Source organism: Lissotriton vulgaris, chromosome 5 (genome assembly GCF_964263255.1).
Source record: "Lissotriton vulgaris chromosome 5, aLisVul1.2, whole genome shotgun sequence".
Classification (NCBI taxonomy): Eukaryota; Metazoa; Chordata; class Amphibia; order Caudata; family Salamandridae; genus Lissotriton; species Lissotriton vulgaris.
Window position 1 is genome coordinate 797517539 of NC_141693.1, and position 24040 is coordinate 797541578.

At 46.9% G+C, this 24040-nt stretch overlaps 1 protein-coding gene across 1 annotated transcript in view; it reads left to right on the forward strand.

The window, feature by feature from the left end:
* PPA1 (inorganic pyrophosphatase 1) overlaps positions 1–24040 on the forward strand; it is a 282780-nt gene that overhangs the window by 127283 nt on the left and 131457 nt on the right. The window contains exon 5 of the mRNA XM_086922264.1: positions 12575–12661. Coding sequence (XP_086778390.1) covers positions 12575–12661 — 87 coding nt within the window. The remainder of the gene's footprint in view (positions 1–12574; positions 12662–24040) is intronic.

The following is a 24040-nucleotide window of genomic DNA, read 5'->3' on the forward strand; positions in this document are numbered from 1 at the left end:
CCGGTCCTTGGATGCTTGATTCCGGTCTGGGAAAGACATGGCTTGGTAGTTCGGACTGGACTGCTCACATGAGGCACAGGGTCAGAGCCGATTTGCATATAGCCAGTGTCTAACCCAGGGTGGTGTAGAGTGCAAAAAAACGATGGATTTAGGCCCAGATCCTTGTACTGGGGTGAATGTATGACATTGTTCTACATTCTGTCCATCAACTGTTTTATGCCAAACCATACTACAGCAAGCTTGTGCTCCATCTACGATAAAATGTTACTAGGTCAAGTGGAAAAGATTCTGTACATGGTGTGCCAGGAACTCTCTTGATCTGCTTTCTTCGTCACCTGAGAAGGTTTTGCCTTATCTATTATCTCTTGCCAAGGCTAGTTTGGCACATACTTCCATCAAGGTGCATTTATCAGCAATTTCCAGGTACAGACTGCGTTCTGATTCTTTGTCCCTGTGGTCTAATAGACTAATTAGGAGTTCATGAGAAGACTTTTCAGGGTTTATCCTCCACTTAGACCTCCTCCAGTACAATGGCAGTAAAATACTGTCCTGTTGCAGATTATGAAATCACCTTTTTAACCTATTCACAAATGTGACTTAAAGAATCTCTCTTGGAAGGTGGCTTTCCTGTTCGCTATCAAGTCAGCAAGACGCATTAGTAAGATTCAAGCTTTCACGACAACGGAGCCATACCTGCAGTTCTTTCCAGACAAAGTGATTCTTCGGACAAACCCATCTTTCATTCCCAAAGTGCCTTCTGCATTTCATCTAAATGAGCCTGTGGTTTTGCCCTCCTTCTTTGCAGCTCCTTCTTCACCAGCTGAGAGGACACTCCATTCTCTGGACATTAAAAGATGTCTGAAATTCTGCTTGCAACAGACTCAACCTTTCAGAAAGTATACTCAGTTACTTGTTGCCTTTTCTGCCCCTAGAAAGGGTCCTTCTTTGACGCGGGCGTTGCTCGCTGGGTCTCATTAGTTATTCTCTTCTCTCGTGAGAGGGCTGACCGCCCTCTGATTGCCAAAGCCACAACACACTCAGCATGTACGGTGGCAGCTTCCTCTGCCCTGTTTGCTGGAGTCCCCTTGCCTGATATCTGCAGGGCAGCAACTTGGGCGGATGTCCCTACCTTCACAAAGCATTAATGCTTGGATGCATGCCTGGCAGAGGGCGGATGTGGCAGTTGGTCCAGGTACTTTGAGATGTTTATTCGCGTAAGGTATGATGTTTAAGTCTGTTCCCTACTATATAAGTTTACTGTTATGACATTTCATATGTTCTCGAATATTTTCCATTTTATATATGTATATGCCTTTGCATTCATATGCATTATTGTGAGTTTGTGTTAAATGATTCGTTTTATAGGTCGCATGGTGGGATGGTTCACCTTCCCGTCGCCTCTACCTTTTTCTTCTGGTACCGCTTGCTGTTCTGATTAAAGCATGTGAATCTATTAAAGATACAATATTGGAGAAATAACAAGTCACTAACCGGGACACTTTGGTTCTCCAGTATTGATATCTTTTATAGATTCTCATGCAACCCTCCCCCCTCCTCCTTTTCAGGTTCACCTTCCATACCTCTTAATTACTTAGGGCACTCCTGCTCGAAATCTGAGGGTATGGTGGCCCTGCAGGGGAAGGAGAATCTATGGTCTACGCTCTGATTGGTGGGAGTTTTAATGTTTTATAACGATGGTTACAGGATACTAAAGTTAATGAATTCTTATGGGTTTTTCAATGTTAAGATTTGATGCTATTTTACTTTTACCGTGGGACTCCCACCATGACGACAGGGAAGTATGTGAATCTATAAAAGATATCAGTACTGGAGAACCACAGTGTACAGGTAAGTAACTTGTTTTATTCAATACAATGCAACCCTATTCAGAGACCTAGTTTGCCAATGAGACTTAAGTCTGACGTTTTATGTTCTGCTGCAGTACCGCCTGTGACTATACTGTTATATCTGATCGAGACTACTAGCTGCATATTCCTTCACGTAGAATTATCCCAAGGCGTGAGACTGGATCCGGAAAACTTTTTGTCCCTGCGTGCCGGGGGAGGGGCTGCATCCCGCGACTCCGCCCAGGCGTCGTCTCCACACGTGATGTCAGCGAGGTCACATAAGCCCCACCCTGGCCTGCCTACGTCAGTTTTTTCCTTTTCCGCGTGCAACGCGGATCCAGTCTCTGTTTGGGCCCCTTTTTTCTTTCTCAATTGTGCTCTTTTTGGTTAACAGTGTGCAAATGCCTTTGGGCTTCAAGACTTGTATGTCGTGTGGGCGTCTTATGTCGGCGGCGGACCCTCACCCCTCATTTGTATGTGGTGTTTAGCGGAGGATCACAGCACTACTGATTGTGAGGCGTGCCAACCGTTGAATCCGAATTCGCGGCTGGCGCACCGGATGAAACTACTCTTGGCGCGTCTCAAGGTCGGCTTCATCTCCTGGTTTAGTCTCGGTGGACGATTTCATATACGGCCGTTGTCTGCGTCCTCGTTCCTCTCTGATTTCGCGAGCGTGTCACTCCCGATGGGCAAGTGTCGCAGTTTGTACCCGGGGGCTGGTGTTCGGTCTTCCGGGGGCGTGGGCTCTCAGCGGGTGATGCAGCCCGCGTGTCGTCCTCCTATACACTGTTTCCTGGTGAAGGGGCATCGAGAGTCCAGATGGAGACATATGCAGCGGCTTTGCAGGCCTCGCGGCGTCTCCTCCTCCTTCCCCTTTTGGGGCATCAGCGGATTCCTTGCATTGGGCGGGGCCCTCCGCGGCATCGCCAGCTGCTACAGCCTCGGCACCGACTGGTTCGGCTCCAGACTTGGAGGATATGGTGCTGTTGGGGTGCGGCCCTTGGGGGGTCCCTCCTTCGGACCACGGCGCCTCTGCCTCTCCGCAAACTCCTGCGGGAGTCTGTGGTGTCGCTGGAGGTCGCCGGGGTCTCTGTTTGCATCCTTGAGCCCCTCTCGGTCCTTGGACAAGGTGGTCCTGTCTAAGGTCGAGGTGAAGCTGCTACGGCACCGGCAGCTGCTGGACCAGGTGGCGTCACAGGGGTCGGTAGACCCTCCTCACCCTACTCATCCCACTCTGTGTCGAGGCTGGATGGGGACCCCCATCATCCTCCTACGGGCCTTTCTCGTCCCTACACAAAGGCGGCTGCCTCGTCGGCGTTTGAGTCGGCCCTGGCGGCGCCACATGGATCGCCGGGCCACCTCTGTCACATGCTGGGCTGAGGCTGGCGGAGGGCCTCGTGTCACTCCCTCCAAGCAGGTGGCTGCCTCGGCAGAGGGCGAGTCGGCACCGTTCCGGCGCCGCCCCTTGGCCACTTCGGATCCGGCCCGCTCCGGTGTGGCTTAGAGGACCCAGACCCGGCGTCTCCTTTGGCGCCGGATGGCGTTGACGTCCTGCCTCAGGCAGCAGACTCTACGGCGCTAGACAGGCGTCGAGTCGTGGATTTGTCTTCGGACGCGCCCTCTTCACCGGAGGTTGGGTGCATATTGGTGTCCTCCTCCCCGGAGACATGTCGCGGCGTGGTGACTTTTTTGTCCGCGTCATCGAAGGGTGGCTCCCCGCCATTCCTGAGGACCGGGTGCTCGCCGGAGGAGCAACAGGTTTCCCACTCTTCGGTTCCGGCTGACTTCCAGGTCTGGCCTTTGCCCGCCCCGCTTGGCTTCGGGAACGTCCGCCTTAGTTTGCAGCTGTCACCCACGGAGGAGCTGCTTTCTCCACCGCGCGGCCCTACGGAGGTGGATGCGGCTTTCGCTCATGTGGTGTCCACGGCTATGGGCATTCTGCGCATGGATGACCCGTTTGCTCATTTTCCGGCAGACCATCTCTTGGAGGTTCTCCACCTGGGTTCTGGTGGATGGGAGCTGTTGCTTCCCTTTTGAGGGTTCGCTTCTTTTTTCCCTGACTGGGGCCTGGAGGCGCCCCACCTCAGGGGATCCAGTGCCTCAACACCTTCTGCACCAGCACCTTCCGGCGCCGCGTGACTAGGCAAGTTTTTCCCTCCACCCCTCTGACTCCAGTTCTCTTTTGCGGACTGCTTTTCCCCTCCCTGCCACCACTGTTGACTCCGCCGTCCAGGGAGGCTTGCTGGCTGGACTCTTGGGGTCGCAACATGTTCGCCTCGACCAGCGCTGCCCTGCGAGCCCTTAACACCTTATGTGTGTTGGCTAGGGCCACCTCTTGTTTGTGGGACTCTGCTGAGTCCTTGGGATCCGCAGCTTCACAGGAGACTGTTCAGGTGGACTTACGGCATCATGCGTTGGATGGCCGGGAACTAGTGGCGTACCTTCCTCTGCTGCGGTGTTTCTTCCAAAGAGGGTTACCATGTCTTGAGACTTGCCTTACCCTATGTGGGGTAGTGGTAGCTGTTATATAGCTTGCATTCTGCTAGGGAGTTCGGGTCACCTTCGGGCCCATGCTCTCCGTGGTGTTTGCGTATGTTGCTATTGCTTCTTTAGGCCGTGTGCGCGACCCCTCGTAGTGGTGTCCGGGCCCTTCTTCACCTTCCTGCGGGCTGGGATGATTCTGTGTTTCTCCCTTGTCAGGTGTTGCTTGCCCGGTCTTCTTGGGGCCCCGGGCTGTTCTTCTTGCTTTTGGCGGCTTATTACTGTCGGAGCCGCTCTGTCTGGTTTGTTGCCTTCCAGCTAGGGTGGGCTCGCCTTCTTTTCCCTCGTTTCCTTGGGCCCTCTAAGCTTTCTTCTTCCTCTGCCTTGTCCTGGCATTGGATGGGACCTCTGTTACCCTGTAATGGAGTGGGGTGCTTCGGCCTCTCTGACCTTGCCCTTGGCTCTCCTGTTGTGAGTGTATGGGCTTCTTCTGTCTCTTTTTCTTTTTTTCCTCCTACATCCCCCTTGGGGTCTGGTGTTATGCGTGTAGGGGTTCCTCTTGCCTGGAAGGGACAGGGTTTTCTCCTTGTCCATGACTCTGACTCCTCTAGGGCCCTCTGTGATGTCAGGCTGGTGGGGTCCTTTCGCAGTCCCTCCTTCCCCTTTGGTATTGCTAGGGTATCTATTCTACGTGAAGGAATCTGCAGCTAGTAGTCTCTATCAGATGTAATAATAATACATTTTATAAAGCGCATGGTTACACTGAGAGCAGTGTGTCCCCGCGCTGAGAGTGGCAGGCACTAACCAGCAGACAAATCATCCCCACCCAGTTCTCTCCTGCTAACCTCCTCGTTCTCTAGCCAGAGGGAACAGGTAGGTTTTGAGTTGTTTCCGAAAGATACGTTCCGACGTTTCTACTCTCATTTTATGTGGGGTTTTTATTCCAGTGTAGGGCAGCTTGTACTCGGAATGAGCGTCCGCCCATCCGAGCTCTCCTGAACCTAGGAACCTTCACCAGCTCTTTCCCGGAAGATCTCAAATCACGGCCCGGGATGTAAGGGTTCAGCAGATCCAGCAGGTAGGATGGCCCCTTTCCCTGCATGATGCGGTGGCTGAGCAGTAATGTCTTATAGAGCACCCAGTGGAGGGATTCCAGGGCTTTCTTAGATGATGCTCTTCTGGGTAGTTTCAGGATCATGCGGGCCGCCATATTCTGTATCCGCTGAAGCCTAGTGATACATCTGTTGCTGGCTCCTTAATACGGAACGTTCCCATAGTCCAATCTCGAAGTAACAAGAGCATGGACTACGGTCCTACTGGCTGTTGTGGGGAGTAAGTCCAATGTTTTCCGCATATTTCTCAAAATGCCGAAACCTTGTCCAGCCACCCGAGTGGTACAAGTTACTTACCTTTGGTAACGATGGATCTGGTAGAGACGATTCTAGCCGCAGATTCTTTCACGACTCACCCTGCCTCCCCGTTCTGCAAGTACCTTTTGGCTTGGTCTTCTGCACTCACCTCCCGGTGGGTGGCTATGCCTTCTGTGAGTGGATTCTTTTTGACAGGAGAATACGTCTTGTTTCTCTTTCCTTTCCCCCTCTGGCGCATTGCAGTATGGTTTTATTAGAGCTTCTGGGCCCCTATGCCCTGGTCCAGGATCGGAGCTTGCCTTCTCTTTTTCCCTCTCCTCCTGCCCCTTCCTCTCCCCTTTGGTTACTAAGGGTGCTGGCCCCTCTGCTAACCCTCTGGGTTGGGGCCCTCCGGACATGCCTTTGCCCGTTTTTCCTTGGGGTATTGTCGCAATCTGTGCTGGGGCTACCTTGGAGGTTGTCGTTCCGGTTTGTCTTGACACTGGTTCCCCATCGTTGTTCCTGGTTGCGGTTGTAGTCCTGCTGCATGTTGTCATGACATTTTTCATGTGTTCGCTGTCTCCGGGGGAAGGTTGGCTGTCTACATACTGGCAGGGTGGCTGCTCAGGGCTGTGCTCTGTTCTTTTCCCTGCCTTTGGGTGCTGCAGTGTTGACACTGCTCCTTATGGTATTGTTCATCACCATTCCTCTTTTCCAATTGTTCTGCTCTTTCGCACACTGTTGCCACACACCTACAGTTTTGTCTAATGGCTCTGCGTTGTGGCGCGGAAAAGTGTTACGAAGAAAACTGACGTAGGCGCGCCGGGCTGGGGCTTATGTGACCTTGCTGACATTACGTGCACGGATGGCGCCTGGGCGGAGTCCCATGATGCCACCCCTCCCCGGCATGCAGGGATGCTGTGGCAAAAAGTTTTCCGGATCCAGTCTCATGCCTGGGGATAATTCTACTGAAGGAATCTGCGGCTAGAATCTTCTCTACCAGATACGTCGTTACCGAAGGTAAGTAACTCGTACGTCAGCTAACATCACAATCTCAAGTGTAATTTTTTCCCAAAAACGTTCAATTTGCTTATTAAGAGGCATTCTCCCAGGTTATCCTCACAGCGCTTGAGTGCTCTGATCAGGGAGGCTCGGGAAGGTTGGCGTGCCAGAATGCTTGAAGCGGACATACCTGATTACAAATCTAGCAAGAGGCCACACATGGATACATCCCCCCACATTGTGGATTCTACAGTCGGTGGTAGGGTAGTGTGATTAAACATGATCAGGTCAGTTGGCCAAGGCTACCTAAGAGGGGAAAAAAGGGGATAGGCTGGGATCTCTCTGTACATTAGAGGGGGGAAACTGCTGTACTGGTGTACACCACTCTCAAGCTCAGCATTTCATTTTTTGAGCCACCTTGGGTGACAAAGTCTGTATTGCCGTCTTGCCTCATGCAGAACATGTGGAACTTACCGCACTTCAGTTCAATGCTGCTTTAGACGGCTCCATGAAGCAGTGTAAGTGTGAGAAGTTGGCCTGATATGCAGTGCTCACTATTCTAGTGATCACTATGTATCAGTCCAAACAACCCTTATTGATTGGTTGTAAGTCAACCGATAGACCAGCTATCCCAGTAGCATGGACAAGAGCAGTCTTCGGGCTAAACTCTAGAGGGCGTGTTAAGCCAGCTGTTATACCATCACATATACCCCTTGAACACCAAGTGAAAGGACACCACACAAGTGTTATGAAAATAAACAGTGTATTTATTTTAAGTCACAACAGCCCTGCACTCTTTATGAGGACAGGGTACTAAGCACACAACAAAACTCTTAGGAAAATACTTTAAGTTGCACAATTTACACAAATGCCCGAGGGGCACAAAAAACCATATACTCTGAAAGTGGAATGCGAAATTACTAGCAGGTAAGTACTTGACTAATACGCTTTGGAATTGCTAGGACTACGTTACTGAACCTTCAGATTACTAGTAGGAGGCCTAGGGGACTCGGGTGCAGAGTGTGCACTCTCACTCGGGATGCGGTACAAAGTCTATGGAGGCTAGTAAAAGCAAAGTTAGTGTTCTCGGGCGAACCCGACTAGGTAGGTTGAAAACGAAAGTGGATCTTGACCCTTGGATAGTGAGGCTATGCTGGGGCACCGAAATGCCAAAGTTACCTAGCCCAGGGGCTGCAGCTGCATAGGTCTGAAAAGACGTCGGAAATCCTCGTTGACGAACCTGGAGCCTGAAGAAAGAAGTTGCTGGCAGGCGACCAGTGAAGATTGTTCGAGTGATCCAAGCCTGGATCGAAGATGGATGACACCTGAAAGCAGAGGGGACCAAGTTCTTAATCACAAGCCAGTGATTGTGTGGGCACCGGGCGAAGTCACCTCGACCAGGTGAGTGGGCGACGCTGGGCTCTGCAGACTCACGGACCAGGAGGCGTTGTCGGCGACCAGGATGGAGGTGCGAGCTGTCCCACGATGGTTGATGCTGTCGACGCCGCTGGACCCAGGATTGGGGCAACAAGTCTTGGCAAATTCAAGCCCACGCGGTGGACCTAAAATGGCGTCTGGAGTGGACCAGGAGGGTCCGGGGTGCTCCTCTTTTGGAAGGGAGCAAGGGCCAGTCTGGAGCAACCAGACCAGCAGAGTTGTTGTTGATCGTCGTCCGGAAGGCCACAAGCCAGCGGGCTAGTAGCCAGACAACGCGGTGAGCAGCCAAAAAGCAGAAGGGCCCCACGCAGATCGTGGGGATGCTGGGGGGCTGGACTTCGGTGCTGGAGCTGCTCAGGGTCGGGGCTTCTCGGACCCCAAAGCACTCACCAGAGGATCCCTCGGCGGTCGTGCTGGATAGAATTCGTGCAGTTCTGATGATGGCCGGTCCCTCGGTCTCGTCGCACCTACGGTTCTCAGCTTAGCTGTAGAGGTCAGAGGTGCCAGGGAAGCCGGGTCTCGTCGTGCTGGTCGGTCGGATTCCTGAGGAAGGACGTGCAGCAAACCGCAGAGTTCTTAGATGGTGCCTGCGGATGCAGGGTGACTACTCCTTAGCCACAAGGGAGAAATCTTGAGAAGAAGTCGAGAGTTCCTTTCGTAGAAAGTACTTTCTTGATTCAAAGGTGATCAAATTTGGAAGGGTCCCCGCTCCTGCCTTTATCCTAAAGAAAGGGGTGGGTACGCGACTAGGTCCTGCCCTAGTGGTGGGACCAGGAAGGGGGGTGGTTACACCCCTCTCCCATGCCGGACTTTCCCCAGGCCAGGGGCTGGTGTGCCCCTGGAACTGGTTCTAGCCGGCAGATGCGTAGTGAGCACCGGGGTGCCACTTGCAGTCACCTTCCTGTAAAGCCCTGCCTACCCAGGATACACAAAACCCTGTCTGGGATGGTGCTAGCACTGCCCCTGACAGGAAACCCTTTGTCCAAGCTCCCCTCGCTGGAAGGACTCCCAGCTGCAGTGAGTCAGACTCGTGTCTGTGGTGGCAGCATTTTGCATCCATTTTGTGATGCTGAGGCTTGAGTTAACTTTAACCGGGGTTCACAGTTACATACATGTCGTGTCCCTCTAGAAGGGTGGAATGCTAACCCCGTCGCCAGAATTGGCGAGGGGTTAATATTCCAATTCGTATGACACCTTACTCGACATGTTTTGATAAAGCGATACCAGAGATAGCATTTAACCGCGAGGATTATAATGCACTTAAGAGTATATGGTATGCGTTATCATGGAACAGCTATTAGGACTTGGTTCCGCAAGCTGCAAACAGGCTCAGCTCATGCCAGAGCACCATTTCACACGATTCCAAGCACTCTGCCTTCAGGATTGTCAAGGCCTGCCATAGGAGTGACTGATAGGAATCTGGGTGTCCATTTTAGGGTTAGATATAGGTATACTATATCTACAGCAAAGGGTGAATACACCACCTAGCCCCAGCTGTCGTGCAGCCAGTTGTGTCAGATTTAGATGGCCATCCAGGGGTGGCATAATACATGCTTCAGGCCCTGGGTACACCTATGCCCTGAGTTACAGGGTCTGATAAGGTGGCCCAGTACCAATTGGAAATGTACCTAAGGTACATGGAATCCATTTTAGAGAGAGAGCAGAAGGCCTGGGGTCCTGATTGGCAGGGTCCCAGGCCAACTAAGTCGGAAAACCAGCAAAACACCAGGCAAAAAGTTGGGGGTAACCATAGTCGGGTATCCACCTTCCTACAGTAAGCTCCAGGGTATTTGGCAGTGATCTGCAGATGAGCCCAGCAACTCAGCTGTGGGTAAACTGGAGTGGAGGGCACCTATCAATGGTGTAGCAAGGCAACATGGGCACTGCGGGGAAATTGGTGGAGGCTCTTGACACATGATGGCCTAACTTTTCTAGTGCTAGATTCTGTTCAAGGACGTTCTTCCACCTTTATGAAATATAATTTGAGGTTTGCCCATCTCAGAGGAACACTTCAGATATTTCCAATTAAGACCCTGTATCTCAAACTAATGCATTCACAGTGAGAGTGCACAAAGCCACCATCGACTCTATAGTAGCGAAGGAAAATAGTGTTATTCTGTATACATCACCACCTCAGAGTTGACATTTCTTGCGTGTGGCAGTGGATTGGTGGCATAAATAGGAAATAATTCCTTTCCTCCAATTAAACCCACCCCCTCAGTTAATAACTACCACAACACCCACTGGCTGCACCAACAAACAAACTGATCATAGATGATCTCTTAGTACCTGAAGTGACCGTAGCTCATAAGCGAAAATCACCTGACACACCCCTCCTACTCTTGTGCTGGAATAAACGCTCAAATGTCCTGAAGATTCCAGACCATACAAAACTCTGCGGCCAGGTTGCCTCAACCTCCCAACACACACTCACATGATCGCACACCTCAAAGGGCTCTGGTGGTTCCCAATCCTCATACGAGCACTCTTCAAACTCCTCAAGCACATATACAAAGCCTTACACCACATTTGTCCCGCAGAGCTGAACAACCGCATAAACTTCCACAAACCTACCAGACCAAACCTTTTTCTCCGCCAAACTCCTACTCTGCTCCCAAAAGCAGTACCAGATCTGGGGGTCATGCTGTCTTTTACTTTGCTCCAAAAGATTTTAGCGACCTGCCTCATCCTCTGTTATTGAATTCCGCAAGAAACTTAAGAGTAGGCTCTTCCCCTAGCCCCGACCATGGCTCAGCCCTTAGAGCACCTGCTTATGCTCCAGGGTACCCTCCTGAGTGAGTTCTGCCCTATACTAATAAAGGGTCAAGACTGATTTGCATATGGCTGGGTCTAAACTGGGGTGGCATGGTGAGCAAAAGGAAGATGGATTTAACCGAGATTTCTTGACTGGGGGTGAATGTTTGAATTAGTCTGTCAATTTTTTTGCGTAGCACTATACTAATACAGAGCAGAGCAGAGCAACGCTTTGTGCGAAAAAACGCAGATACATTCATGGAAATGTAGTTTATTTAAGGTGACCTATCTGGCATCCATAGAGGAAGATAATGAGTAATATGTGAGCTTGCCAGAATATGTTCAAATGTTACATTATTTTATCGCATTCCAAATTAATTGATTTCTGTTTTACGTTTATTGACTTGCCTATGATTTGAATATTTTTGCACATGTTATTGGGGATTCAGGAGTTCCAACAAAGCATTGCACAGACGATATTTTTCAGTCCCATGTTCTCATCTTGAGGCTGTTTTATCATTAATACCCTGTAGTATAGAAGTAAGCCTGGTAACACCCATTCATAATTGTATATCATGGCAAAAGTTGTGGACTCCCACAAGTTCAAAGCTTTTCCCACAACCTGCTATTACTTCGTCATCCTATGACATTTATCGGTATTTTCACGTTGTCTTGCCGTTAGCTTGTGATGATGATAGAAAGTAATAAATACGTGTATGAAACCCTAAAACATTTCCAGAAAAAAACATCTGTCCTATAGAGTTAAGACAAAAATATTCAAAAACGTAGATGAGTGAAACTCGCCCACATTTGTCATCCATGGTTTCATTTTCATTACCTTTCCATTGTACTTAATACAAACATTATAATTTGTAAATTGCATCACATGTCGAAGTCCAGTCCTCTGAGTAATAATCACATCGAAGTAATTGCTTGTTTTAACTTTTGACAACCTTATTTTGAACCTCTACTATTATTGCAGAAAAGTAATAGGCTTGTAAATTTGTATGTAATTGTTTTTTTTAATTGCTGCACGAATTTAACGTCTGAAGTGGGGTGGATAACCAATTCCTGCAACTGTAACCAAAATAGCCCTGGACCTTCGAGATAGGTCAGATCCCGGGATAAAAATATACTAGGTACCTGAAACCGTTCCATTCACCTGTGTCCCTTCTGTAACCTCCCAGTTTAAAGACCTTTGACCTACATGCAAGAAGTCTGTGGTGTTCTTCAGTTGAAATTCTGTAGATTTCTGAACCTATTTAGCAATGTTAGAAGTTGTGCAAAATGATTTGTCAACAGAGTAAAATTAATCTGACAATTAGTTAATGATTAGCCTGAAGTGCTGAATTTTGTATAGAGAATGTTTAACCAATATATTAAGAAGTGTGTGTGTGTCCCCTTCCAAGAATATTTTGTTTACTCAATAAGTATATTGTGATTAGGTTTTAGAAGATTACAAAAAAAAAACGATCATAGAAATAATCTGGTGGGTTAACGTTGGGCCTCTTAAATTGGACTAATTGTGCCAAACCTCTCAAGTTGTTGCATTACTAGTGTAGTTATGTGACATTTAAAAAGTTTATGAATACGCACATGCAGTTAAAATTGTACATTTGAAGTTTTTTCAGACTAAGTGCTATAGGAAGCTAGTTTTTCACTTGTGTCCTGCAATACTAAATGTGATTAATTATCCTTTCCTAGACGTGGGAGAACCCCAAGCACATAGATGAGAACACCGGCTTTGGTGGAGATAATGACCCAATCGATGTCTGTGATATCGGAAGCAAGGTATTTTTTTTTTACTTTTAAAGCGAAACGCTATTTTTAATCTAAATTACATTGAACATGTTGATTTGAAATGTTGCTATTAAATGCCATTGTATGAAAACGAAGATTAACCTGGCAGATGCTAATCAAACAAGCATTTGCAATGCAATAGGTCTCGCATTATGAAAGTTTGACCTATTGGTCTTGTAAATGACAATTTTTTTGTTTATGTGTTGGTTTTGAAAATAGCTAAATTAATAGCTTTGTCATTTACAATGCCAATAGTTCTAACTTTCGCAAATGTGACACCTATAGCATTTGTAATGCAACATGTTTTGTATTTACGTTACTTAGATGTATTGATATTACAAATAACAATGGCTTCTAATTTTTTTAAATAATTAATACTTAAATAAAGTTGATTGCAATTTATAATGGCAATAGCTTAAACTTTTGTAAATAACTTTTGTAAAGATTATGTTCAGTGTATTTTATTGTGTTGAAAATCCAAGAACAAAAGGGAAATATTAACATCTTTTTGTGACATTTGTAATAAAGCTAGAAACATTGAGAGAACATATTTGAACCAGTTGTTGTTGAATGGTTGCACAGATTGATGTTGTGATGGCGTTGAGTGATGTTGTGATGGCGCTGAGTGATGCTGTGGTGGCGCTGAGTGATGCTGTGGTGGCGCTGAGTGATGCTGTGGTGGCGCTGAGTGATGCTGTGGTGGCGCTGAGTGGTGCTGTGGTGGCGCTGAGTGGTGCTGTGGTGGCGTTGAGTGATGCTGTGGTGGCGCTGAGTGATGCTGTGGTGGCGCTGAGTGATGCTGTGGTGGCGCTGAGTGATGCTGTGGTGGCGCTGAGTGATGCTGTGGTGCTGCCGAGTGATGATGTGGTGCTGCCGAGTGATGATGTGGTGCTGCCGAGTGATGATGTGGTGCTGCCGAGTGCAAGCTGGGGGAAGCTTCAGATGCCTGTGGGAGGGAGACTGATGGCTTTGATGTGGACGTGCTTTCCGCACAAGTGCACCACACGAACTGTCCAAAATCCGCGATAGTTTCAGACCTTGGTTTGCCCACTATACTCTCGTCTATTATCCCTTGCAGGATTAATAGGCGAGACCTAAAAAGGCACTACCAAACTCTTATTTGGTGGGGACTATGCAAACATTGGAGAAAGTGTCTGGCGCAGGAGTAAGTAAAAGTTACAGGGTCACCTCCCTTGACCTGTGTCTTTGATGTTTATGGGCTTCACAGGTGCGTACTGATAATATGCCTTTTTTGTTATGTATGTTACTCGGTGACCGCCACCAATGTGTAGTTAGGATTCAGCTCCACTTTCTATTGAAGAGGAATTTTTATTTGTCTGTAACTTGAAAACGTTTGATATGCCTTTCAGGTTAAAGTGGGCAATTTTCACACAGTGTAAGACTAGTTACGGTGGCATTTAAACAAGATAAATGTTTGCCATTTTTGTTGGCAGCAACAACACAAACTTATTTACGACAAACTTAGCATGAATGTGGTATTTACTCCGAAAACATACTTTTCGTGTTTTGGGGTAAATTCATTCAGTAGTTTTTGAAATATTGGCATTTATAAAAGGTCATGGATGAACACTTCTGTGTATCTTGGCTGGGTTAAAAAAAAAAAGCAGAAGGGTATTACCATTCTAGCTCCCACAGGAACTTTTGTTTACAGCAACAGGAATAACTTCCAAACTAATTTATGCCAAACTTGTCATCTTAATTTGAAAGCATGATTTTGTTGGTTCAGTAGGACTCCATTAAGAAGTATTTTATTATATATATATATATATATATATATATATATATATATATATATATATATATATATATATATGCGCCACGAATTCCGCCAAGTCCCCAAATCACACTCCAGGGAAAAAACGAAGCCGGACCCTTACGGATATTTTGCAAATATCACTTTTTCATCCAGTAGTGCATAGAACACGCCGCCATGACGCGTTTCGGGACCTCCGTCCCTTGATCACAAGACATGGTCGATCGTACACCCATCCCTCTTAAAGTGCTAGTACACAGTCAGCTGACCCCACAGCCTGTGGAAATAAAAAACATACTTCAGCCTAGTTCAGTAGCGCTTGATTCATAGATTACTTTTTGTTCGATTTCAATAAAGTGCTTAGTGATCCAGAACACGTTTTAAGTTTAACCATGCATAATTTTTTATAAAAAACCAAACATTTTAAAAAGAGAATATCACTCTTCCTTGATCGTTCAGTTCTTACTCCCAATGTTTCCTCAATCATTTCCTCATAGATAAATTGATTAAAATTATTGAACCAATTTAGAAAAATAAATTATTTCTACATAATATATTAAAATCATGTAAAAAAAAAAAATATATATATATATATATATATATATATATATATATATATATATATATATATATATATATACATATATATACACTTTATACATTCTGTGCAAATTCGCTATCTCTTGTGCAAATTGTGCAAAAGGAAAAACATCATTGTTTAAATGGGAGTACATGGCTTGGATCACTTTTTTCAAAATTGTGCCCCAGTGGGCATTTGCTGCTACATCTAACCACTGCATCCACACTGCTGCAATATGGGTTCAATTGCTGGGGCACGATAAGAGAATATCATAATCATGATTATGATACTTAAAACCCTATAACCTGGTGATTTAAAATAATTTATAATCCCTTCACCATGAGTTTACATTAAAAACACGGGAGGCAGACTATTTACATGTTCGACTCAAATGCATAATTACCCCCATGGATATCTGCAGTTGCTATACAAGTATGGGCCCAAACGGTCTGAATAATTAGATCCCTAATAAAGACAAGAGTGTAAGTCTTCCGTTTGATTCAAACCGTTGGGAGCCTTGGAATTGAGCTCTAGAATATAGCGTGTTTCCAAGACTCTCAATTTGGCCTCTGTCACCACCTCTGCGGAGAGGCGGAATCATATCAATGGCATAATACTGCAAACATCCTATGTCCCCACCATGGCACGTATTCACATGTCTGGCGACCGGGTATGCCTCATCCTTGTTACTCACTGCCCTGATGTGCTGTAGAATGCGCTTATGGACCTGCAGCTTAGTGCTGCCCACATAACGCAGGCCACAGGCACATTCCAACACATAGACCACGAAGTCTGACTTGCAGGTGATTTTCTTTTTAATAGTCCTCACCTCGCTGTTGAAAGCAGTCATGTAGGTAGTCTTGTTTCTACCTATCCTACATGCTTTGCAGACTGCACATTTCAAAAAGCCCTTGCTCTTCCCTAGCCAGTTGTCATCGGCTACTTCCGGGCTGCTCTTGACTATCATATCGCTCATGGACCTAGCTTTGCTATAGGTTATGGCTGGTCTTAGGCCATCATCGTGGTTTATACTGGTGTATAAGGAAGTTACATCTAGCGTTAATAATAAGTAATCTTCCTGCCATTTAATGGTTTTGATTTTATCCAAAAAATCACCAGTATCCCTGATGTACGAGGGAAGCCCCTTCACGTGCTCTTGCAAGAAGTGATCAATGTATTTGGAGGCATTTTCGAATGGACCCTGTCTGGCGGAGATGATGGGCCTACCAGGGGGCTTGGTCAGATTCTTGTGGACCTTGGGGATCATATAAAACACAGGGATTACAGGATAATTCATTTTCAGGAACTTTTGTTCATCCCCACTTAGTAGTCCCATTCCCTTCCAAGCATATAATCTGGTGTGGAAAGCATCCCATGTTTGTCTAGCTGTCCGCCAATCGCTCCTACAATAACAATTCCTGTCATTCAGTTGTAGTAGGGCCTCTTCCATATACATTGGTTTTATATATATATTTATCATGTGACCAAGCTCCGTTCGCGGAGCGAAACGCGTCAGGGAGGGCACTAAAGAAGCGGTCGGGATATATATATATATATATATATATATATATATATATATATATATATATATATATATATATATATATATATATACTCAAGTTTCACAAAGCACCCCAATGCGAGGCGCACTCCCAGACATATATACACACGTTTGGTGGGAGTGAATGGGTTTCCACTTTTGTGTACTTTAACTATAAAAAGGCGTTTTTTGTTTTGCTTTTAATTTGAGCTCTGTCTGGCAATTATGCATAACAATTGGCAGATGGCAACATATATGCAAAATAGAGCTGAGAACCCTGGGTAGTTTCCAAGTTTTAGGTGGCAAGCAGCTCCTTCGTTCGGAACACTCCAACACCAGTGACACACCAAATCTGGTCACCTCAAATGTCTTGTTTGTTAAAGTTTGTATGCATTGGTTTAGCACGGAGCCATCCATGCCAAGCTAGAAAGAGACAAAGCCTTTTGCTTCCTTACAGCAAAGTCTTTAGGCATAGAATTAGAAATGGCATCCACACCAAGCTGTAAATTGACAAAAGCTTTTCAGCACTCCAAGCACAGTATCACTACACTGGATTGGCAAAATACAATGCAAGGTAACCTAAAATGGATAAAACCAACCCCTGACACGTGGATTTTGCTCCGATTAGAGCTCATCAGAGAAGGATGCTTTTCATATCCTGGTTATCAAATTCCAGATCTGCAATGAGATCGAATTAAAATGATACAATCAAAGTTAAATTATACAATCAACCGTGTTAAATACAAATTCATAAAAGGTTCAAAATAATTAAACCTTTAAAAACGCATCATTTCGTTGAGGGAAAGAAATATCGCGTGAGTTGCCTTCTTTGTCGTCCGTACACCATATTTTAGAAACCGAGGTTTCAGGAAGAGACGTTGGTTAAATTGCAGGGCAGGTAAATAAAATGTGGTCTAAATTTTGCACTGTTTTTACATTAAATCACAAATTTGCTCTTCGAGGTCTAATCCAACCCAAGCACCTTTAACCACCTTTATAGGTAGAATGCTTGCCCCAGTATTGGAACTTTCATAGATTCCCATGCTTTGTATCATTCCCCGTCGTCAGAATGGAAGCCTCGGTAAATAAAAAATACCTTAGTAGTAAGCACAAAGTGAAAAAATAGGCCTAGGCCTCATCTCATTTTGTAGCTTATCCACCTTTTTGTAAAAGAGACCAAATTCAATCAGAGCAGCCTCACCCCATAGAACCTTTTTGAGAGAGCCTCAGATTTTCTACTGCACGTTGTGCAAGGGAGTCTCCATTGAGCTCGGCTCAATTCTCTTCACTTCTAAGTATTTTTCTGCAACTTTTTGCCTGTTTTTCGTCATGTCTGACAAAGAGAAGAAAGCACTTTTTAGAGCCTGTGCTACTTGCTCCAAAAAAGAGGTTGTTTGTTGAAGACCAACATGAAGACTGCATATACTGCTTATATCCGGATCTAAGGCCACTGACTGCAAGATTTGCAGAACCTTCTCCACCAAGACCTTGAGGGACGCCTCCTGACTTGGCTACAAAAAATGAAGGACCGCAAGGAAGTTCGGTCTTCAGACAGTGAGGGCTCCTCTTCGATGGTGTCATCTAGAAAATCGAAGAAGAGGGGTAGGTCTCCCCCTACTACATCTGATGAGCGCCATGTCAAGGACTTGCCTGGGACCTCTGATAGGTCTGATAGGCCTGCTTCCCTAAAATCTCCTCACCGCGGTGAAAAGGAGAGGCAGGGACAGCCTGAGGAGTCGCAACCTTCAAAAACGGCTAAAAAGATCGTCCCTGTGACTTCACCACCCTCTGACAAGGAAAGAGGGGTGAAAAAGCCTTCTACTGCGCCTCAGAAGATTGTTTCAGACAAGAAACCGCGTTCGTCGCCTGTGAAAACCACAGGTACGTAGACTATTTTTGTCAAGAAAGACTTCTCTGTAAAATTAGCCTCGTCGACGGGCTCGTCGACTATGGCTACGACGACGGCACCTGCGCCGTCGACTATGTTTAAGACGCCTGATGCCTGTTCGTCGTCGACGAAAATGACTTTTTCCACGTAGACTACGATGACGACGAGAGTCGCGTTGGGGACGACGAGGACAACGTCGACGACACCTGTGACCATGATGCTGACGATGAGTTCGTCGACGATCCAACCATCGTCGACTATGACCATCTCCCCGTCGACGATTCAGACTTCGACGACAAGCGCAGTTTCTTCGTCGGCGCAGCAGTCTTTGAAGATTCAACTGTCGCCGACTATTCCATAAACTACGTCGTCGACGACTGGGAAACTTGCAAATTCTCACAGAAAAAGACAAATAACACCGGAAATGACATCTCCAAGGCGAGTTACACGATTACCTTCTACCCTATTGCTGGATGAGGGCTCTGAAGAAGAGGCTTATAGCGATTACGGACCGGCTTATAGCCCATCTGACTTACAAGTCAAGTTACAGGAGGTCAGTTCTGAGGAAGGTGAAATGGAGCAACAACACTATGTTCCACAAGACTATTATGACCAACAGGAGAGGCCTCACATGCAGGTTCCTTTGCAGAAACCTCCACGTCAGTCTCAGTAGCGATGCCATCCACTCATCTCTGATCTACAGTTAATGTTGCAGGACTATCGGAGGCGTTTTCCTGCTTCACAGGAGGTTCAACAAGTACGCCCTCCTACACCTCCGCCTCAGTTACCTCAACCATTGGCAGAACACTCTTTGCCTTCAAGAGGGCGTGACCCAGAGCCTGTAGAGCATCCACAAGAGGTGGTGCCCATTCGGGATGATACGGATGATAATGCCTCATCTGGTGTAGATCAGCAAGTGGACCCTGACCAAGATCAGAATATAGACTGGAATCAGGATGGTCTCCGAGATCCAGACGTCACAGGGCCTGATACTGCAATCTCTCCTCCAGCAGATATTGGAGGTTTTCACAACTTAATGGAACGAGCATCCAAGAGATTTGGTCTTCCAGTTACCACAGTCCAGTCTGAATGTTTTTTTTGTACGACTTCAAAGAGCCATTCCGAAAGTCAGTACGTTCAATCCCCATCATTGAACATGTTTGATCTGAAGGCTTAAAAGCTATGCAGAATCCGGCCACGGTCCTCCCAGTTCTCCCCAGACTGGAGAAAAAATATAAGGCGCCGGAGGGCAGCCGGCATGTCTGCTAGGTCAACCAAAACCGGATTCGGTTATCTCCCAGGCCGCACAGAGTAAATCTAAGAACCCATCTACGCCGCTAACGACGCCACTGGATAAAGAGGGCAGGCGTCTGGACAATGTTGGAGAAAGATTCTCCACAATGGCCAGCCTCCTCGTTAGAGCGGCTAATGCTTTGGCGATTCTGGGGAGATACGATCGCCAGATGTGGTGTGACCTCTCCCCGTTTGTTGAACTTCAGGATGCATCATAGGACGAGGTCCGAAAGATCTTACTGGAAGGGGAGTGAGCCTCTTCTAAGGTAATCGACTGCGCTATGGATATAGCAACTACGGCCTTCCAAGCGCTAGCCGGCTCAGCAGTTTTGAGACGCCAGGGTTGGTTGCGAGCCACGTGGTTTCGATGGGAGGTACAGAATAAAATTCTGGATCTGCCTTACGATGGGGAGATGTTATTTGGCAAACACGTGGATGACGCCCTACAGGGCATAAAGATCAATACAGATACGGCCAAGTCCTTGAAAACTTTACAATACCGCAAGGTGCCCTTCAGGGGAGCAAGAGGAAGAGGATTCTCCTTCTATAGAGGCGGCAATTGGCACCGCTACTCTTCCAACACCCAACCTGGCCAGACATACAAACCCCAGTATTCAGAGAGGGGTTCTTTCTCGCCAGCCGCCGAGAGGACGACAGGGGCAGCAGAGGAGAGATAATACCAAGAGACAATAGCGGCCAGGTGGCTCTTTCTACTGTTCCTGTACCCTCGTTGCCACCAGTGGGGGGCAGGATTGCCCATTGCCTCAACAACTGGATGGTCATAACAGACCAGTGGGTCCTAAACATCATCAAGGAAGGACACACGTTGGAGTTCCAAGATCTTCCGCCAACGAGAGCTCCAGACGCCATTACACCCAAACATCTGAAACTCTTTCATCTCGAGGCCCACCAACTCTTCACCAAGGGGGCAATAGAACCTGTACCTCTCTCCCAAAAGGGGAAAGGGTTCTATTCCAGGTTCTTCCTGGTTCGGAAGACGAAGGACAAGTGGCGCCCGATCTTAGATCTACGACAGCTCAACACTTATCAAGTTGTCCTTCAGGATGGTCACTCTTCAGGACATCCTCCGCCTTCTCAATCCAGGGGACTAGATGGCAACCCTAGATTTGGAAGTTGCTTACTTCTATGTACCCATTCATCCAGCTCACAGGCAATATCTTAGATTTACAGTAGGCAAGAGCCATTTTCAATTCAAAGTACTGCCTTTTGGTCTCCGGTCCGCTCCGCGGATCTTTACAAAGGTACTGGCTCCTGTGGCAGCATTTCTCAGAAGACAGTCTTTCGAAGTCTTCCCATATCTGGACGATTGGCTGGTAGAGGCTCCTTCGTTCCAAGAGGCGTCCAGGGCAGTCACGAGCTGCAGTCAACTGTTCGAGCAGCTAGGCCTTCGGCTCAACAGGGAAAAATATATTTTGCGCCCCTCCAAAACAGCAAAGGTTTTGGGTGCAATCCTAGACACGGAGTGCTGCCTGGCTTTTCCTTCAGAAGAGCGCCAAACCAAGCTGATTCTCTCAGCTCGCCTTCTACAGACACGGAAGTTTCTGTCAGTTTGCAAATACAAATCGCTTCTCAAATCGATATCATCCTGCATACCATTGATACCACACTGCAGGCTGCGAATGCGTCCACTGCAGGAACAGTGGACAAACAATGGCGTCAGGTGACTGGCTCCTTCGACGACAAGATAGTAATCACTCCGGAGATGCAGAAGGCAGGCAGCTGGTGGTTGCTAAAAGACAATCTTTCAGTAGGTTTGCCATTCCAACTTCCACCATCTCCCATGGTATTGACAACAGATGCTTCCATGGAGGGATGGGGAGCGGTCCTCCAAGAACTGAAAGTCAGTGGTCATTGGAGCTCAGTCCAAGTCCAGTTCCACATCAATCTACTGGAACTTATGTCCATTCGTCTAGCCTTGCAGGCTTTCCTTCCAAGGATCCGCAACCGTTCAGTGCTGGTTCGTACAGACAACACCACAGCCATGCACTACATAAACAAGCAGGGTGGAACGAGATCTTGCACCCTTTCGAAGGAAGCGCAGAGGCTTTGGAATTGGGTGATCCAACACAATATCACCCTTTCAGCAGAACAACTGGCGGGCACACTCAATGCCACAGCGGACGCTTTGAGTCGCCAAAAGACTATCGGCCACGAATGGGAACTGGATCATTCTAAACTAACTGTTTTCACGTTGGGGGACCCCAACCATCGATCTGTTTGCAACTTCCCAAAACGCCAAATGCCAGTCCTACGCAAGCAGGGTTCACCATCGGGGATCCTTGGGGAATGCGCTTTTGATTGCCTGGTATGGCACATTTGTTTACGCCTTTCCTCCTATTCCGCTGATCCCGAGACTGATCCGCAAGCTCAAGGTGGAACCGTGCAGAATGATTCTGATTGCACCAGCATGGCCCAGGCAGTTTTGGTACACAGAACTTCTTCTCCTCTCCCAAGATAAACCGATTCTTCTGCGTCCTGTTCCATCACTGTTAACAATGGCTCACGGGCAGGTTCTGCATCCAGACCTGAAGTCACTACAATTGACAGCGTGGCTCCTGAGTTCAGAGTTCCAGGGTTTAAATCTTTCTGGAGAATGTAAAGACATTTTAGCCCAGGCCCGAGTGCCTAGTACGAATAAAACCTATCGGGCAAAGTGGAAGAGATTCTGCCTTTGGTGTCGGAGAGAAGGTCTACATCCATATACTTCTGCACCGCACCAACTCTTGCCTTACATCCTTTCTCTTGCAAAATCTGGATTGGCTCCTTCTGTAAAGGTACATCTAGCGGCCATTTCTAGATTTAGACGATCATCATCAGGTCCTTCCCCTTGGTCTGCGAGGATCATTAAACAATTCCTACGGGGTTTGTTCCTGGTTTTTCCACCAGTCCGGCCTCCACCACCAGGATGGCATCTTAATTTAGTCCTGTCACATCTAATGAGGGCCCCATTTGAACCTATTTATAGAGCTGACATGAAGTTTGTCTCATGGAAACTGGCTCTCCTCTTGGCCCTGACATCGGCTAGAAGAGTTAGTGAGCTCCAGGCTTTCACAATTGAAGAACCTTTTCTACTATTCAAAAATGATGTTCGTATCCTACGAACAAATCCTAAATTTATTCCGAAGGTACCCTCAGAATTTCATCTGAATGAGCCGGTGGTCTTAAAATCCTTCTTTCCGCGGCCCTCCACGCAGAGAGGGCTTTGCACTCTTTGCACATTCACAGATGTCAAGTTCTACTTGGAGCGCACAAGACTGTTAAGAAAATCTTCCCAGCTTTTTGTTTCATTCAGTGCTCCACGAAAGGGTTGTCCAATTTCTAAACCCTGCATTTCCAGCTGGATATCCAGTGCAATACACTTTTGCCATCAAGAAGTGGGGAAACTACATCAGCGAGCAGTTCGTGCTCATTCTACGAGATCAATGGCTTAATCGGTGGTGCTATTCTCAGGTGTCCCGTTCAAGGACATATGTAGAGCGGCGACATGGAGCAGTGTCCACACTTTCACTCGCCACTACTGCTTGGATTCCTCTGTGAAAGAGGATGCGGCAGTGGGCCAGGGGGTTTTTAGGAACCTTTTCCAATAAGTCGGTGAGCTTTCCTTTCTATCCCGCCTTCCTGTTTTGCATATTTTGTATTACTTGTGATTGTTCTGTTATGTGATGCAAATGTGTATTTGTTTTCTTATCAGGATTACGTATGACTTTTACAGGTACACATATTGCAAAATATGCTTTTCTCGTTACTGCTAGCTATTCTGATACAAAGCATGGGAATCTATGAAAGTTCCAATACTGGGGCAAGAAAACCAGTTACTTACCTGTAACTTTGGTTCCCCAGTATTGGTAACTTTCATAGATTCCCATGCGCCCACCCTCCTCCCCTGGGAAAGCTCAGCCTTATTATCCAATGAAGTTGCTGTTCACAACGGCTACGAAAATCTGAGGCTCTGAGGCTCTCTCAGGAAGGTTCTATGGGGTGAGGGGTGAGGCTGCTCTGATTGGCTACTGCAAGAATTTCGTCTCTTTTACAAAGAGGTGGATAAGCTACAAAATGAGATGAGATCTAGGCCTATTTTTTCACTTTGTGCTTACTACTAAGGTATTTTTTATTTACTGAGGCTCCCATTCCGACGACGGGGAATGATACAAAGCATGGGAATCTATGAAAGTTACCAATACTGGGGAACCAAAGTTACTGGTAAGTTACTTGTTTCCTTGTACACATGAATAAACAAAAACAACTGACTCTATGATTTAATTCCTTAATAAATC